At 35.5% G+C, this 17,720-nt stretch overlaps 3 protein-coding genes and 1 pseudogene across 4 annotated transcripts in view; 1 reads left to right on the top strand and 3 right to left on the bottom strand.

Moving 5' to 3' along the window:
* The first annotated feature begins 63 nt into the window (after window positions 1-63).
* On the top strand, window positions 64-3,593 carry LOC104773349. Of its 2 annotated transcripts, none has more exons than XM_010497936.2 (12): window positions 64-548; window positions 1,208-1,312; window positions 1,561-1,623; window positions 1,723-1,827; window positions 1,905-1,988; window positions 2,069-2,187; window positions 2,269-2,370; window positions 2,465-2,647; window positions 2,720-2,786; window positions 2,868-2,921; window positions 3,016-3,141; window positions 3,230-3,593. In XM_010497936.2, the coding sequence occupies exons 1-12, from the start codon at window positions 540-542 to the stop codon at window positions 3,368-3,370; spliced, it is 1,158 nt and encodes a 385-aa protein (XP_010496238.1). In that variant the 5' UTR covers window positions 64-539; the 3' UTR covers window positions 3,371-3,593. The 2 variants fall into 2 exon arrangements, with proteins under 2 accessions (XP_010496238.1, XP_010496239.1); XM_010497937.2 differs by having other exon boundaries at window positions 67-548; window positions 3,239-3,370.
* Window positions 3,594-4,425: 832 nt separating this feature from the next.
* On the bottom strand, window positions 4,426-5,180 carry LOC104773350. Its single transcript, XM_010497938.2, has 2 exons — window positions 5,009-5,180; window positions 4,426-4,885 (listed from the first exon to the last, which is right to left on the bottom strand). The coding sequence occupies exons 1-2, from the start codon at window positions 5,066-5,068 to the stop codon at window positions 4,496-4,498; spliced, it is 450 nt and encodes a 149-aa protein (XP_010496240.1). The 5' UTR covers window positions 5,069-5,180; the 3' UTR covers window positions 4,426-4,495.
* Window positions 5,181-11,156: 5,976 nt separating this feature from the next.
* On the bottom strand, window positions 11,157-13,277 carry LOC104773351 (annotated as a pseudogene).
* A 2,842-nt stretch (window positions 13,278-16,119) lies between these two features.
* LOC104773352 (phospholipase A1-IIgamma) overlaps window positions 16,120-17,720 on the bottom strand; it is a 5,744-nt gene continuing 4,143 nt past the window's right edge. Inside the window, exon 4 of the mRNA XM_010497940.1 lies at window positions 16,120-16,648. Coding sequence (XP_010496242.1) covers window positions 16,252-16,648 — 397 coding nt within the window. The 3' untranslated portion in view covers window positions 16,120-16,251. The remainder of the gene's footprint in view (window positions 16,649-17,720) is intronic.

A 17,720-nucleotide genomic window follows, 5' to 3' on the forward strand; every position in this document is an offset into this window, starting at 1 on the left:
AATAGATTTAACAGCCAATTAGCAACAACCACGTTTCTTACCACTTACCACTTTCCTCTCTCTCTCTCTATATCAGCATTTGTCTCAAAAAAAAAAAAAAACCCATTGAGAAATTGCTACACGATCTCGTAAACGTGTCTCTCTGACTTCAAGTCTTACTCATCAATCCCTTTCGATTCCGTTTCTTAAGTGTTCATCTTTTCAGCTTAAATTGATCAGTTTCTGGGTTTTATGAAGTTAACAGAGCAAATCAGATTGCTCTGTAGCTAAAAGCTTCTCTTAGACAGCAGATTCATTATTTATTTTGTTTTAAAGCTTTAGAACTCGTGGGAGACGAGAGAATATAAAAAGACCCAAGTTCGGAATTATTCGTTTCTTCTTCTGCTTTTTTTGGTCTCTTCCTCTTCTCTCGACAAAAGGGTTTTATTCTGTCTCTCTCAAAAAAATAAAACCTTTTTAAAGAAGAGGAAGAAAAAGGTTCAATTTTTTCAGAGAAACCCAAAAGGCAGAAACAGAGAAATCAAATCAGCCAAAAATTCATGAAACAGGTACAAAGAGACAAGCTTTTCTTCTTTCTTTCTTTCTTTCTTACTGGTTTATGGTTTGGTTAATTGTTGAAGATGTATGACATCATCCAATTTTTGTGTCTGTGGTTTGGTTAATTGTTGAAGATGTATGATAAATTACGGATTTGGTAGCTTAATAGCTGTTTCTTCTTATCATGTGTGTGTATACATTAAGGGAACAAAATCTACAAAATCTCTGTCATTTTGTTATCTTTTTCCAAATTGACCTCATTTGTCCTATTGAAATCAAACAAGTTTTCTTCAGATACTCTACCTTGTTCAGTGTTCTGATATGTATATGATTTAAAGCCTCTGTCTCTAGACTCTGTTGTTTGTTTTCTGTTACGAATATTTCTGTTTAGCTATTTAGGATTATTTCTATTTTTCTTATTTCCTTTTCTCTTAGGGGTTTACTTTACGATTTGATTATATATAAAGGTGAAGTCTAGGTTGTAAGACTCATCCAAGCAATTGAGAGCTTTGGAGGTTTCGATCGTGTTAGGCCGAGGGAAGAGAACTTAGAGTTCTCTTTGGGGAGTTTTTACTCTTATTACCGTTTATGGTTCTGTTTCTCTACTTTATAATAAAGGGTTATTGATATTACTTCTGCGAAGTTTCATTATCAATTCTTTAAATTGCAGAGTTCGATGAATCGATCGTGTCTCTGTAGTATCTTAATCGCTGCTGCTCTGATCTGTGGTGCTTACTTCATTGGCAATGCTTATCTTGCTGAAGAATTTAAAGAGGTAAGATTTATTTTGTATCTGACACCAATCACCTTAAGCTCTGTTTCTATGATGCTGTATTTTGTTTTGGTTGGATTGTTCAGTTTGTATTTTTGTGTAATCAGTAAAATTGTATTTTTCCTACTTGTGTAGTAGAACATAACATTACTGAGGAATTCGTGTTTTATATTAGTCTATATCAGATCATTAAGTCTAGGAACCACAATAGTGTAATTCTGATTTTGATGCATAAGATTATTAATTTACAGAGATTGCTGAAGTGGCAGATCGCTAATAAGCTGCAGAACACAACATCAACCAGTATGTGCGAGGTTTGTCTTCATAGACGAAGTTCGGTTTTTTAATCGTTGAGTTTACTTTATGAGATTTTTTTGATATCAAAACGTTCAAATTTATCTTTTTTTCACTAGAATTCCAGTAAGCCATTGGGTACTGAAGCATTACCGCAAGGAATAATCGAGAGAACATCGAACTTGGAAACGCAACATCTATGGAACTACGATGACACAAAAAAGGTTTTAAAAGATTCCTTAAAGATTTGTAAAATATTCATGGCTTCTTATTTATGTAGCTTAATCTTTCGTTCTTTCAGAAAAGTCCGAACCGCTCAATGAGTTTGCTAGCTATGGCAGTTGGAATCAAGCAAAAGGAGCTAGTCAACAAAGTTATCCAAAAGGTTTTAATCTTGTATTTTGCTTTTTTCTATCAGTAAGTTTTTTTCGCCTTTTTGATGATACAAATTGCCTGTGACTTCAGTTTCCTCCTCAAGATTTCGCGGTCATGCTTTTTCATTACGATGGTGTTGTTGATGATTGGAAGCAGTATCCATGGAACGAGCATGCAATTCATGTTTCCGTAATGAATCAAACAAAATGGTCTGTTTCTTTGCAATTCTTGTTATTATTCTCCCCACCAACCTTCATATATATTATCTTAACAATTGAATGATGTCACAGGTGGTTCGCCAAGCGTTTCTTGCATCCCGATATTGTTGCAGAGTATGAATATATATTTCTTTGGGACGAGGATCTTGGTGTAGCTCATTTCAATCCTCAACGGTAATCCACCAAATATAGAACTTGTCACCTTTATTTTTTTTTTTATCTTTCTCTTTTTTACATTTACATGATGAAATCATTTTTTTTATGTTAGATACTTAGCTATTGTCAAAGAAGAAAGGCTTCAGATATCGCAACCAGCTCTAGACACTACAAAGTCAGAAGTGCATCATCCTATAACCGCTCGTCGCAAGAAATCAAAAGTTCACAGGAGGATGTATAAATATAAAGGTAGCGGGAGATGTGATGACCATAGCACCAATCCTCCCTGTATCGGGTATAAGCTTTTTAACATATGCTCAGCTCTTTCTCCCTCATTTTCTTGTTAATCTGTAACTTGGATCTGTAGGTGGGTAGAAATGATGGCACCTGTTTTCTCAAGAGGAGCATGGAGATGTTCTTGGTATATGATTCAGGTAACATTTTCATATATATCTCGACATTCTTTTTTGGTTCCTCGAGTCTTTGGGGGTTTAATGCTTTGGTTTGTGTTGCAGAATGATTTGATCCATGCTTGGGGTCTGGATACGCAGCTTGGTTATTGTGCTCAAGTTGGTTTCTTCTTCTAACTCCTTTTATTTATCTTAACTGTTTTGATAAGCCCTCACTTAGTGTTCTTATTAAAACGTTCTTGGATGTGGATAGGGTGATCGTAAGAAAAATGTTGGTGTTGTTGATGCGGAGTACATAGTTCATTACGGTCTTCCAACGCTCGGTGTGGTTGAAACATCTTCAAGCTCTATACGGAATGAGACAGACCCGAACTCAACGGTATGCTCTTCAAGTGTTTTTGTACAGTATATGTTTTCTTGGAGGAGTTATGTTTTTATATAAAGCGTATGGAAATAATTTGGTTTAGGTTTCACAGGAGTCATTGGAGTCTCGCGAAGTAGATAATAGACCAGAAGTGAGGATGAAATCATTTGTAGAGATGAAGAGATTCAAGGAACGTTGGAAGAAAGCTGTGAGAGATGATAGATGTTGGGTCGATCCGTATTAAAAGACCTGAGTGGTTTAAGTAAACCGAACCAAATTGGAATACTCATAATAGTGGTGTTGATATTGTTTCTTGTTTGAGTATGCGTTTGTGTGATCCATTTGTATACCATTATTTGGTACATAGATTTTTTTTCTTTTTTTTTTTACTGGGAATAGACATCAGTGTGTATTTATGTGTTTTGTAGACCACAGAGTAGATTTCAAATTTTGTAGCATTATTTATACAGAAGTGTGACAAAGGCCGCCTCTCGATGAGAAAAAAAAAGATTTTTTTTCGCAAAAACGCGTTTTTTCCCAGGCACAATAACCGAAGAGTCTTCACCGCTACTTTTCTCCGGCGCCGGCGAAGAAGAATTTTGCCGGCGTCGGGAAAGAATCCGTTTTTCTTCTCCTTTTTCTTGCACTCTTTGTTTTTGCTTTCTTTAGTAGTTTTTAAGCTTTTGATTCCTTTTAATCCCTCTAGATCTATCTCCAACCACATGCTTTCAATAGCCGATCTCAAATCTAAGGAGGTGAATAGTTGGTCGAGGCTTCACGGCTCTTATCCACTACCCATCCCCTTCCTGGAGATGCTATCCGAAGAACCAGCAAACGCCAAATCTAGAGTTTCGACCCACCAAACAGAGATCTCCACTACAAGAAAACACGTCTTTTGCGATGGACGAATATATCGCAAATCCCTCGCAAATCGACAAAAGCGAGATATTTGCGAGGAAAGTCCGTTCCTTGCAAATCGCGTCTCGCAAATCGGTCAACGTTACAATTCCCTCGCAAATCCCACGCACTTTGCGAGGAACTATTTTTCTAGCAATATCCTAGCAATTGTGTATCTAGTAAATCCCTCGCAAATTTGCGATGCTTTTGCAATTAATATTTCCGTCGCAAATTATAATAACGGTGAAAAAAAAAATTAGAATTTTCATTTTGTAAGCTTAATTAAATTAAACCTGTAATTAAAATTAAACCTGTAATTATAATTAAACCTTGTACTTAAGCAAATTAAAGTTGTAATTAGAAGTACTAAATTTACAATAACAAAACATAATAACCGATTTTGTTCTACACAAAAAATAGATGAGAGTTCATCAGTGTTACACTAAGTTTTACAAAACAAGTTCATCAGTGTTTACTGTCCGGTGGTTCCATCTCCGGTGGCATGTCTGGCCGGTGAATCCTCTCGGCGAAATCTAGCAGCAAACTCTGGATCTTTAGATGCAAGATAATCAAAGTATGCATCATAACTATGCATCTTCTCTGAATTTTCTTGCATCTTCAGATCATTTTGTTGCATCCTCAGCTCATTTTCTTGCATCCTCACTGCATTTTCTTGCATCGTCTGTGCATTGGCCTGTAGTTGAGTTGCCTGAGTTGCAAGAACAGCTTCGGCAGCAGCAAGCTTCGCAGCTAGAACAAGTGGATCTTCAGAAGGAGGAGGCGGTTGAACAATCTGAGCTGAAGATGCTTCTGCTTGCATGTTACCAACACCATATATCCGGTTCTTTTTCTTCGGAGCAACCTGCCAACAAAACATATACACACCATAAGTGTTTACACAAACATAAACATATACACACATAAGTGTTTACACAAACACAAACACAAATACAAACATTAACATAAACAATGAAGCATGTTTTACCTCGGTATAAATTTGGTTCTTCACAATTAGTGATAACCCACCAGAAGCACTACTCTCCATGTTATCCGCTGATATTAGCTCAGACTCAGCTTCAGCTATCTTTGACGACACTTCATTGAACACCTTCTCAGACAGTCCATCAACAAACGACCCATCAGGTTTCCTATGAGTGTCTTCTAGTACTCGCAGAAAATCAGGTAGTGGCTCACCAGTACTCTCAGACTAAAAACAGAGAATTGAAACAACTATATTAGTATATTGTAGATATGATATGAATAATGAACTTGTGTTAAACAGAGATACTTACAAGCTTTCGTGCTCGGGCTTTAAAAGAGGTCTGACCAGAACGGTGCTTATGTATTCCGGTGCCATTAGGATCACTATAGCGAGCATTACGGCCATTGATACTCTTTGCTTCTGATTTTGGTTCACACCAAAACTTGACCAAGCCATCCCATACGGTAGGATCAAGCCACCGCGGCATTGCATCATTACCTTTCTTCTTCCACTTACCCTTCCACCGAGACACTTGATCACACATCCGGGTCTTCAACTTCTTTTCAAACTCAGCTCTAACTCTTCCATTGATGGACGCATCCCAGTTATATGTTTGCTTGTAAAGACATAACACGAATCAGAATCAGAATCATAACAAGAATCAAGTGATAAACAAACAAAATCTGTAATTTATACACATCAACAATCTGTAACTTACCGCAAAAGTTTCAAACCACCGGTTTACAACCGGACCTGGTGTTTGGGTCCAATTGGCATGAGCTGATTTGAAATCTCTTTCAAAAATGGCCCGGATAGTAGCAGCAACCGAAGAATCCTGGTCAAACCTACAAAACATAAGATAAAAGGAATGAGGATCATTGAAAATACAAAACATAAAGATAAACTATAGGTTAGATACATAACATTCTCACCAAAGAGTATCTGGAGGTCGCTTAGGATCTAGTTTTGGTAAGCCAGCACGCCCGGGACTTGCAAGTAACTGTTCCAAAGTGAAAAAAGTTTGGGACACAGAAATACTGTTCATACGCGAAGTTGATTGCTGAGGAGGATTCTCATCATGCATCGCCGGAGAGCTTCCATGAGGATTATCAGCATGCATCGCCGGTGATGTACCTTGGGAAGAAGCGGGAGAAGGTAACCTTTGGGAAGGAGCAGAAGCTGAATGTGTCCTTCGAGAAGAGACTGGAGGACTTAACCCTTGAGAAGCAATGAAGTTTCTGTAAACGTTTTGGTTTACAGAAACGTTTTGGTCTCGAGAAGACATCTAAAAGCAGAAAAAAAAACTGATTAGAAACACAAAAATTGAATCCCCAATTTCGAAAACCTAAAATCAAATTAAAAACCCCAAATTGAATCATAACCCTAAACCCTAAATTGAATCCCCAATTTTGATACCCTAAAATCGAATTAAAAACCTAATCGAATCATAACCCTAAACCCCAAATTGAATCCCCAATTTTGAAACCCTAAAATCAAATTAAAAACCTAATCGAAAAATAACCCTAAACCCCAAATTGAATCCCCAATTTTGAAACCCTAACTTAGAAGGGGAGAGGAGGAGACTTACCGGCAAAGAGAGAAGAGATCGAGTTGGAGATTAACCGGACAAGATTTTCAGAGGACAAGAGAGAAGAGGAGGAGTAGGGTTCGAGAAGGGTTAACCGGGACTGAGAGAAGAGGAGGAGACTCACCGGAAAAGACAGAAGAGATCGGAGAAGAGAGAAGAAATCGGAGAAGAGAGAAGAAATCGGAGAAGAAATCGGATTAGGGAACTAGGGTTTTTCTTTTGGCTGCGGATTAGTCGAGGTTTGAGCGAAGCTCAAACTAGGTTTTCAAGTTATATAGAAAAATACAGCGTCGCAAATCTCTCGCAAATATTGCTATGGATTAGCTATGGCCCCTCGCAAATCCCTAGCAAGCATATAAAAATATGTAATTAATATTTCCAGACATTGCGAGAGAATTGCGAGAGAGCATAGCTATGTTTGCGAGGGATCTGCTATGTTTTGAGTATTTTGTGATGGATTTGCGATAGATTTATTAAAATATTACATTTACTAAAAATAACCAATTTAAATTTACTAAAAATTTAGTTTCCCACCAATGTGTGAAACTTTGGCTCATAAATAAAAATTCAAAATAAGAGTATTTGCGAGCGAATTGCGAGGGACCGTAGCAAATCCCTCGCAAAGTATTTAGGGTTTAGGTTTAGAAATTGTTTTTTGTGCCCTATCTTTGATTATAAATCCTGGATTCATCTTTTTAATCATTAATAGTAATGAAATTAGTCTTTACGATTTAGGTTCAAGGGTTTAAAGTTGTACAATTGCGAGGGAATTGCTATGATCTTAGTGTTTTGCGATGGATTTGCGACTAGTTTGCTATGAAGCTAGCAAATCAGTCGCAAATTTGTCGCACAACCTGAATAACTAATTTATAAAAACTATCAAAATAATTTAAATAATTAGTCAAATAAACTTTCAAGTATATTATAAGGTCCAATGGCCTCATCATACTCTTTTCTATCATAAAAATTTCCAAAATTGTCTAATTTTGCATCTTCCTCTAATCATTAACTATCTTCTACACTATATCATACATATGTTCATTACATTGAGACAAATATTTGACAAATATTCCAACATTGTCCAATTCTCTAACAATTTTGTGTTGCACTGCCCTATCTTTGATTATAAGTCTTGAATTCATCTTTTTAATCATTAATAGTATTGTAATTAGTCTTTAGGGTTTAGGGTTTAGGGTTTAGGGGTTAGGTTTAAAGTTGTCATTTGCGAGGGAATTGCTATGATTTGAGTAATTTGCAATAGATTTGCGACTAATTTGCTTTATATATAGCAAATCCGTCGCAAGCTTGTCGCAAATCTTGAATATCTTAATTATAAAAACCATCAGAATAATTTATTTCAGAATAATTCACCTTATGAACACATTGAAATATATTTCAGAATAATTATATTAAGTTTTGTAATATTTATATATTAAAAAAAAATTCTTAATTTTGCAATGGATTTGCTATGGCTTTCGTAAATCACTCGCATGTCCATAGCAATTTTGCTATGGATAATGTTTTCGCAAATGCGTCGCAATTTTGCGATTGATTTGCAAGGAAGGTGACTTTCCCTGCGAATTTGTCGTAAATGCCTCGCAAATGAGCAGCGAATTTGCGACGATTGGCTTCCTCGCAATTTTGCGAGGGCATTGCTAGGGTTTTTTTGTTTCTCGTATTTTTCTCGCAAATCCACCGCAAATTTGCGAGAGCTGTTGTCCGTCGCAACAGTTCCTCGCAAAACGCGTGTTTTCTTGTAGTGCTCACACCAGGTATCGGCGATGGCAGAAGCAGTTCTGCTTGGACCATCTTCTGCTGGCCTGGTGGAACCGTTGACGGCACACAACGACCATCTCATCTTGGTGTCGACTTCTAGAACCGTAGATCTTAAGCTCCTTATGTTTTCTTCTGAAGCCTCAAGGCCTGCTATGAAGCCACAACCAGCACCCTTTCCCCCACCGGAGATACCCAAACCCCTGTATCAGACCTCGCTTCAGTCTAGCTGCCGCGTGAGAACCAAACCGTCCCCAATCGGAAATCTAGGATTTCCATTGGTGGGCTTACAAACTCTCGGCCCTTTAAGCTTCTCGAGCCCATTGCGAAAAGATGATTCACATTTTATTCCGCTTTCATCCAGGTTCGATCAGAACTCAATTCTCTCACACTCTAGGCAATCTTTGTGTAGCTTTATGGAACCATTTGTTCGAAGACTGCATTTGGATAATAAACTACCATTGAGGCTAGTTTGGTCGAAGAATTCTTTAGAAAACATGTTTTTAGAATCATCTAGGGCTCTTGCTTGTGAAGTTAGTATTTTGAATGAACTCGGCATTATGATCCAGTCCATATGGAACTGTGGTTACCGATGTGTCTTCAGGATCCCTTCTTCAATCCGACTGATACATAAGCTCGCTAAACTGCCTCTCATCAACTTTTTGAAGTTCCTTCCTAAAAACCTGAAGATTAGTGGCATTATGATCCCAATTCATAGTAGTTGGGGTTACCACACCATCTTCAAGCGTTTCACCCTTGAGATTAAAACCGCAAGCAACCTTATACCTCTCCTCAAACAGAGCATTATTAACCCTGCTCAAACCCTTAGCACAGCTCTCCTTCGGGTCACAGCTGTAGCTTAGTCTTCAATCTAAGACAGTGGCCACCTTCTCATCCATAGAAGCATTCATGGAAGAAGCATTGTTATTTCTTGACCTCACAGGTTCCAAAATCCTTGCAAGGAGTTGGTTCATAGCTCTCAAGTCTACAATTTCAATGACCCTTATCTATTTTTTATCTCTTCAATGTATTGGCTTTGGGGATTGCCCTATTCTGTTGTTCCTTAAACTTTGCTCTCTTTGTTGTATGTTGTGTTCTATTTTAATGGAATGAAACATATGTTTGTCCAAAAAAAAAAATTTATACAGAAGTGTTTTTGTACTAGTAACAATATCTCATGATTATATTTACGTAAATTTACCAAATGGAATGTAACTAAGGTGATGTCTACTAATTTTGTTTATGACTTCCAATTTTGGTGGAAAGGTTCAAAGGTGACTTCAAATTCTTTTTGTTATCTGAATATCTAATTTATTTCATGATGTTTTACAAAATAAATTTTTAATTTGAAATCCTAATAAATTAGATGTTGATTAGGACACGAACGAAATATATATTCATTCGAACATCTGTTTCCGCCTTACTGATTATGCAATAATTATACATGAGCAAAACACATATTTGGACCCACATTTTTAATGTAAATGACCTAAAAGTAAACAAATCGATTTCCAATAAAGCGTGTCCCCAATTAAAATGACAAATCGTATTCACTCTAGAAACCTAATGAAGAAGCATGATTTAGTGTATCAGTTCTATCCCGTTATTTCATTATAAGTGTTCACATTTGTTATAAAAAAAAAAACAATTAAATTTTGTTTCTGTAACATGTTTTTGTTTAATTAGGCATCTAATTTATTAAATGTATGTATGTGCACATGTATTGCGAGAAAACCATAAAGTATACAGGTCTAGGCTTGCATAGATAAATGATTGAAGGTACGTAATACAATGTCATAATAACAAGAACGGTGAAAACCCTAGAGAAGTATAATGATAATATTGATCATGATGCACCTTATAAAAGTCAACTTGTTCATGTGTTTGTGTACAGTCCTATTTCGTGTTGACCCTAACGTATAATAGCTCAAATCTTTATGGGTTTTGAGTTTGACTTGATCAAATCTTGTAGTCGTATATATGATAAGAACTGAGAAGTCAAAGTCGTTGCACACTGTTTTGTTTTGTTCTTGGTTAAAGGGGTCAACTGGTTAAGATTTTTGGTATAAGTTGTTACTGTATACTTTTAGCCGTTAGTGATAAATATTCTAGGCAATTAAATTTATTTTTTCGTTTTGAATAATATGTTATGCTTTAAAAATTCTCTTTTATTGTTTTTGAATGATTCTTGATTCACTATCATGTGCTAATTTGTTTTGAATAGAATGTTTCTATATTGACTTTATTGTTTTACAATAATTTTCACATTGATATAAAACACATATATACATTTTTGACCAAATAAAACATAAACATATGTTTTTAATGTTTTTTATTTTTGTTGAATTCTTGCTTCTATTAATAGTGAAATATCTAGTTTATTTTTAAACAATAATTAATTGTGATATAAATAGAAGATAAGATAAATCGTTAAGGAGATACTCAATTATTAAAAAAAAAAAAAGATTGCTCACGTAAAAGACCACAAAAGTCTCATTTTTTGGACTTCAATAATTGTGAGAGAAAAACATGTGTTCTGATAGGACTGTAAAGAAAAGAAAAAGTGACAAGTACTGGAAATAATTGACTGTTAATTTTTTGCTTTAAAGAAGTAATTACAGGTTTAAAAATTAAAAGTCCCAACTGAACTAATCATGTCCTAAGCCAAACTGTTTTGTTTAAAAGTAGAACTCATATACTAGTATAGTCAAAGTCTCCGTAGTTGGCAAAACGTTATCTAATTTGTATGGGAGGTAAGCTAACAAACTCATTGTCACACATGAACATGTCTTATCTTATTAACTCATTACTCTTGATAAGATTTCATTTATTACGATAATATCACACAAGTTTAGATCATTGTTAAATGTAAACAGACAAAGAAATAAATAACGTAACCAGAGAAGTAACCAAAAAAAAGGAAAGAAAAAAATAGTAATCTAATTAAGAATCCCAAATAGGACCAAAAGCAGGAATACCAGAAGCCTTGCAAGCATTAACAACATCACGACTTCCTTCAGGATTGCTTGTAACAATCACAACTTGAGCTCCAAACTTCTTTGAAGCTTCCACGGTCATTTCCGAGACATTAGGTCTTCCTAAAACCGCAGTATCGTGAACTATGATCCTATCTTGATGAGGATAATCTTTAAGCCTGTTCACAATCTCAGACCCGAAATTATCATCTAATCCTTTTGCTACCCATATCAAATATACCTCAGCCTTGCTTTGTTGCATAAGGAACGATAAAAACACGCAAATCCCTGATCCTGTGGCCACAAGTAATACCTGTGAAAGCAAATAAATATATTTAGTAATGATTTATATTTTCACCAATAATTTATCAACTGTTATGTCGGTGGATATATGATTACTAAACCCTAAAAAAGTCAACAAAAAGCTGTTAAAATCTGTTACTAGTTAGACCAAATTCTTAAGAGAGATTTATTTACCTTGTCGTACAAGTTAACGAGATAGGGTAAGCCAGCGAAGTGAACCGTACGGACCCATAAGTGTGTTGGAGGTTTTGAGACTAAGGACTTTGTGAAGTCGCCGACAGCACCAGCCAGCATCATGTGCGATGTCTTTCCATCTGAGATTATCCCAAAAGCGTGCCATTCCGACAACGGCGATGGACTGATCCGACCCAAGATCCCTGATTTCACGCCTCCTCTGAATTTGATCAGGGACGCGTGGCCCGAGAGAGATGATACGTCAACCGGAACACGTCTCACGGTTAACCAAGGGAGCAAAATAGCGATCGTGATCGCTAGCGTAAACCAAAACTCTTGTGTTTTGATCAGTTTCGAGCCGAGATTATCGCTGTAGGATCTTGTGATTGGATCGTAGGAAATCGTCAGAATTATGAACACCCAAACAAGACCTAAAGCGGACCAGCCTACGAATCTGTGGATGCGTTCGAAGACGTTGTGGTGTAAATGGCGAACAAGTGGGAACGCGGCAGCACAAGTGAGGAAGAGGAGACAGAGAATCGCGGAAGCGACCGCTATGATTGCATTAGAAGTGTTGTCTCTGTCTTTAAGAGTGAGAACCAGTGCGTAGATGAGCCAAGCTACCGAGGAAACACCGCAGCCGCTGTGGATGCCACCTAGGCTTTGTAAGAGTGATGTGACCATGATTTTGATGCGGAGAGGGACAAAGGAGCGTCCAAGGAGTTTCACGGTTAAGTAGAAGACGAGTCTCAAGAAGGCTTCGCTTCTGCATAAAGTTAGGGCAAGAATATTGGCGATTGAAAACAGAGCTGCTCTGTTTCTAGCGTAAGCGAAATTTCCCGTGGCCGCGAGAACAAGAGCTAGGACGTTCAGAAAGAACGAAAGAACGAAGAGACGCTTGTAAACAGTGAACAAGCCTTGATCAAGAAGTATAATTGAGAGTCTTGAAGGACGTTTCTTTGGAACCGGTGGTTGCTGCGGCTTCTCGCTGTGTTTGCTTGTGGAAGAGGTAAGAATAGGCTTTTCGTCAGTCTCACTGTGTTCTTCGTTCCCTTCCTTGATCCCACCTTCTTCTAAGTAGAAAATATCATCTTTATCTTCTTCGTCATCGTCGTTGTCAGACTCCAAATCGCAGAAATGGCTGCTGGGTCGGCTCATGGAGCGTTGAATCGATGAAGGGAAAACTCTTGAGGGGTTTCTCAAGAAATCCCATGGACGTCGAAACCTGCTGAACGTTCCCTCGCGTTCAAGGTTTGCGTTGCGGTTTTGATCAATGGTAACGACAGCAAAAGGGTCTGCATGAGGTTTTATCTCAAACGCTACACCTCGACAGCTAGAGAATCTCACGGTCGAAGGCTTTTCCATTTTTGCTATCTCTTTTGTTGGCTTAGATTAAGAGGAAAGAAGAAGGATGGCTTAAGAGACAAGGCAAGGATGAGTTTTTATCGAGCTCTTGTTGTTTGGTTTTAGCTTTATGGATTGTTCATGAACTGCATGCCTTTTTATATCGTAATTTGGTATCACCACATTCTGATTTTTCATCATTGACTCGGACAAAAACGTCGTTTTCACGCCATTTTTTTGTTTCGTTTTGTTATTAAGGTAGGACCATAAAGAGTTCTGTTTTGTATGTCTTTCCTTTGACTCTGACTTGGAGAAGCTCTGAAATTGTCAAATAACACACTGATTGTGATCGAAAAACTCTTACTACATTCACATTGTATATATGATTAATAGAAATTTGGAGGATTAATTCACTGAAATTTGACATGATTGGCATTTTACTGATTAATTTAATTTGTGTTACAGCTGTTGGTGTGTAGTGTCTGTGAGTTACCACTTACCTATTACCAAACTGTTTTTTTTTTTTTCCTTTTCTCAAAATATTGAATCGGAAAATAGCTTTAGTTCATCCCATAAGGGTTTCATCACTAAGTTACAATTTACAACCCATATTGTAATTGCATTATAAATGTTGTTATGAAAAGAGGCAACAATAACTAACTATTTTGTTTTATACTATATCTCTTTCTTCATTTAATTTAGTCCATGACGCGTGAAAACGATACTCCACATGATATGAAACTCACATGATGTGCCCAATGGACGAAGAATTTGTCAAACTAGTTCCACTATACAATTAAATACTCAATCAGAAAATGCAAGTGGCGTTGATGAGATTTATTAGCCAAAATATTTGATTATTGCTTTAGACATGGATGGTTTGATTATATGAAACGGTTTGGTCATAGAGATAGAGTGACTACTGAGCCACAACCCCGTAAAAAAATATAATCAATCATTTGTTATTTACTTAAACGTAATTGTAGTCTAGCTACATTGCAGTAGAAGTAAATCTTGAATTTTTTTTATCGGTCTAAGTTTACATATTCCATTACATAACTATATACAGTCAAACCTCTATAAATTAATACTCGGTAAATTAATACTCTCTGTAAATTAATAAATTTCTCCGGTCCCAACTTGGAACCGGTATAATTTTGGACATAATTTGATAATATAATAAAATAATAATTTTTTTAAAAATTCTTTGTAAAATTATCAAAGTTATTAATTATAGAAAATTATCAAAATATATGTATATATATAAACATTAATTTTTGGTAGACCTTATTTCTAATATTTCTACTATATCAAAAACTTTTAGTTTTCTCTTTAAAACATAAGAATTGTTATTTTCCTTGTAATTGATTATATAAAAATATTATTTATAACAATTAAATCTTAGTTTTAAAAACTTTTTAAAAAAAAATTACCAAATATGGACAATATCTCTACAAATTAATAATTATTAATTTATCGATAAAATAAAACCTCTATAAATTAATAAATTTCTACAGTCCCAATATTATTAATTTATAGAGGTTTTACTGTATATTGAATATCCTAATAAACTAAAAGTAAAAAGATCAGTAACAATCAAACCAACTTCCAAGTTTAAAAATATAAACAAGTACTTACAGTATTCCAAATAAAATCTACAATTGGAAACTTTTTTTGTAAGAAAAAGGAAGAAACTAACAGAATTTTCTTGAAATAAGTGGATCGGTATTCTAAATTAAAAATATTAAATAAATGAAATATACAAAACTCATCTTTTTTTGTGCAAAATACAAAACTCTATATATTAAGAAATTACAGTATTTTCCCAAACATCAACCGTTGACCAAAAAATTAAAAAGAACCAAAAAAATAATAATCAGAAAATCAAAATCTTCGTTATATATCATCAATCTCATTGTCTATAACTTCCAAGAAACCAAGACCCATATCGTTTTGTTGGACTGTACCTTTGTTTTTTTGAAGAACCCTACATTTCCCTGGGACCATGCACTTGTCTTTTAACTCATTGCTCATCCACTCATTTATTGAACAATCCGATGTCTCTGTTCTCATCCAGTCTAAATAGTCAGTTTTGGTCGTTCCTTAATCCCTTGCAACGCCGTGCAAGTAAGCCTCGATAGGCAATGAAAGGCTGCGAGGTTTCCTAGGAATTTCATATATCGTGACTTTCTTGTATCTATTGGAAGCTCGCCTCCAACCTCGACGTAACCTATCAATGGGTAACACTCATCCTAGAAATTCTTTGTCGGTAACACTCGGAGATGAACCAGTCTGTTTTTATTGCATTATAAGACATAATCCATTTGGTTGAACATACCATGTAAGACACAATCCATTTGGTTGAACATACCTTTATAATTAATTAATGGTAATTCAAGGTATTAAGTCTGACCAATTAGGATCTTCTACACAACTAAAATTTGTCGAGAACTATAATTAGGATGTGCATGTGGACGGTCAAGATGAACGGTGAATAACCATAAATAAAAATTAACCTTGAAACTTATTTCTCTTACAGAATTATGTCGACGACGTTCTTGTCTATTCTTTCTTCTTCACTCTTGTCAGTTGCCAAACTTGATTATTCGCGAGTCGGATGTTATTAATACGGGCTTTGCAGCTGGGGATCCAACTATCCAAGTTGTATCAAAAGAACATAAATGCTTTAAAGCTTAAAAACTTAAAACATAATAAAGACATACATACGAGTACGTACGACACACAACTAGGGCCAGGCATTCATATAGACATTTAATATACTATATTGTACATGCTGACATGCATTAGGGTAAAATACAACGTTAAATAGAAGCAAAATACGTTATATTTTAAGCATCATTAAATTTCCAAAAAAGGAAAAAATATTTTGTACTAAATGAAACTAACACAATATTTTGAAGGAAAGGTTCTGATTTTTTTACATTCAATATATCAAATTAAAAATTAGATTTTTTTTTTTGTTAAATAAGTAAAATTCAAGAATACGATACAAAGAATATATATGAAAAATACAGTCTTTTTCAAACATCAACACTTGAAAGAAAAAGAAAAAAAAAGGTAAAAAAAAATCACAAATCAAAATCTTCGTTATCATCAATCTCATGGTCCAATAAATTCCAAGAGCCATCGTCTTGTTGGACCATACCTTTGTTTTTAAGAACTCTCCATTTTCCTGGGACCATACACTCGTCTTTTAACCCATCCACTGATTTATTGACCAATCCGATATCTCTTTTCACATCGAGTCTGAATTCGTCAGCTTTGGCCGTTCCTTGAGTCCCTGCAACGCCGTGCAAGTAAGCCTCTAGGCAGTGGAAGGTCGCGAGGTTTCCTGGAGATTTCATGTATTGTGACTTTCTTGTGTCTATTGGAAGCTCGTCTCCAACTTCGGAGTAACCTATCGGGGGATATATCGGAATTATGTCCGGTAGATTCCTTGTCCGTAACACTCGGAGATCTTCCAACCTGTTTTTCATTGCATTATAAGACATGTTTCATCTGTAAGAACGTACCATGTAAGATATCAAGGCTATATTATAAATTTATATAGGACCTTTATAATAAGGTTAGTTGATATAGTACTATTAATCACACAATACGTGGATGATATAATTTGTAAATGTAAATATGGGTAGAATATATTTAATATAATATTTTATCATAATTTTTTCATGATGATTCTTTCTTCGGTATCAAAAGAAAAAGGGTCTCTTCATGTTTTGTATAAGACTAGACCTCATTTACGGCATAAATCACTGACTTCCACTTGACGGCCTATCGTAAATTCGTAATGATTAATTGATATATGTCTTTTATCAATGATTTCTCAAAAATGATTCGGATAAGGGTATGGATGCTTGCACGTACATAAAACTTTTCAACGGAAATCTTAAAATCCAAAAATTATATTTGAATACGAATATTAAGATATAATATCCGTTGTAACATGAACATCCTGACTTTTTTTGTTCTTCTAGCCAGGTATATAACACACATGATGCATATCTTTACAATAATTATGAATCATAGCTTTGTTTTTAAATGGTAACGAAAACTATTTGTTAACTAAGTGATTATATACTTATATATTTTTAAAACCTTTATCAATTTGTACTAAAGACACTCATTTATCATGTATCCACGATGTTTAAGGCTTAACCCAACTTCGGGCTCAACAGAATTCAAATAAAAGAGTAGTATTTTGGTATGAAATGACAATTTTGAAAATATTGAGAAAAAATATATAGAAGTAGATTGGATCGACATACCCGGAGAAGAGTTTCTTAAAGTCAGAATCCCCAACACGAGGACTAGCAAAGACAAAGGCCGTAACTGGAAAAGACTTATCAGGACGACTCTTTGGTCGGTTATAACCATTAGCCACAATATCCGCAGCATTAAGCGTCGCGAGTGCAGCTCCAAGACTATGACCACAGATAGTTATACTAACTTCTTCGTCCTTATACTTATCCAACAATCTCCCAACCTCTCGTAATACCTATTTTGTTATTCTCTCTCAGATATATACTTTTGCAAA

This window comes from Camelina sativa, unplaced genomic scaffold, assembly GCF_000633955.1.
Source record: "Camelina sativa cultivar DH55 unplaced genomic scaffold, Cs unpScaffold00518, whole genome shotgun sequence".
Taxonomy (NCBI): Eukaryota; Viridiplantae; Streptophyta; class Magnoliopsida; order Brassicales; family Brassicaceae; genus Camelina; species Camelina sativa.

Excerpts from the sequence above, each read along its gene's own strand:
- LOC104773349 (XM_010497936.2), top strand. Across the intron at positions 1,624-1,722 it reads CATCAACCAGTATGTGCGAG|AATTCCAGTAAGCCATTGGG; the intron begins GTTTGTCTTCAT and ends TTTTTTCACTAG. Across the intron at positions 2,922-3,015 it reads AGCTTGGTTATTGTGCTCAA|GGTGATCGTAAGAAAAATGT; the intron begins GTTGGTTTCTTC and ends GGATGTGGATAG.
- LOC104773350 (XM_010497938.2), bottom strand. The coding sequence starts at position 5,068 with ATGGAGAGTAGTGCTTCTGGTGGGTTATCACTAATTGTGAAGAACCAA. Across the intron at positions 4,886-5,008 it reads AGAACCAAATTTATACCGAG|GTTGCTCCGAAGAAAAAGAA; the intron begins GTAAAACATGCT and ends TTTTGTTGGCAG.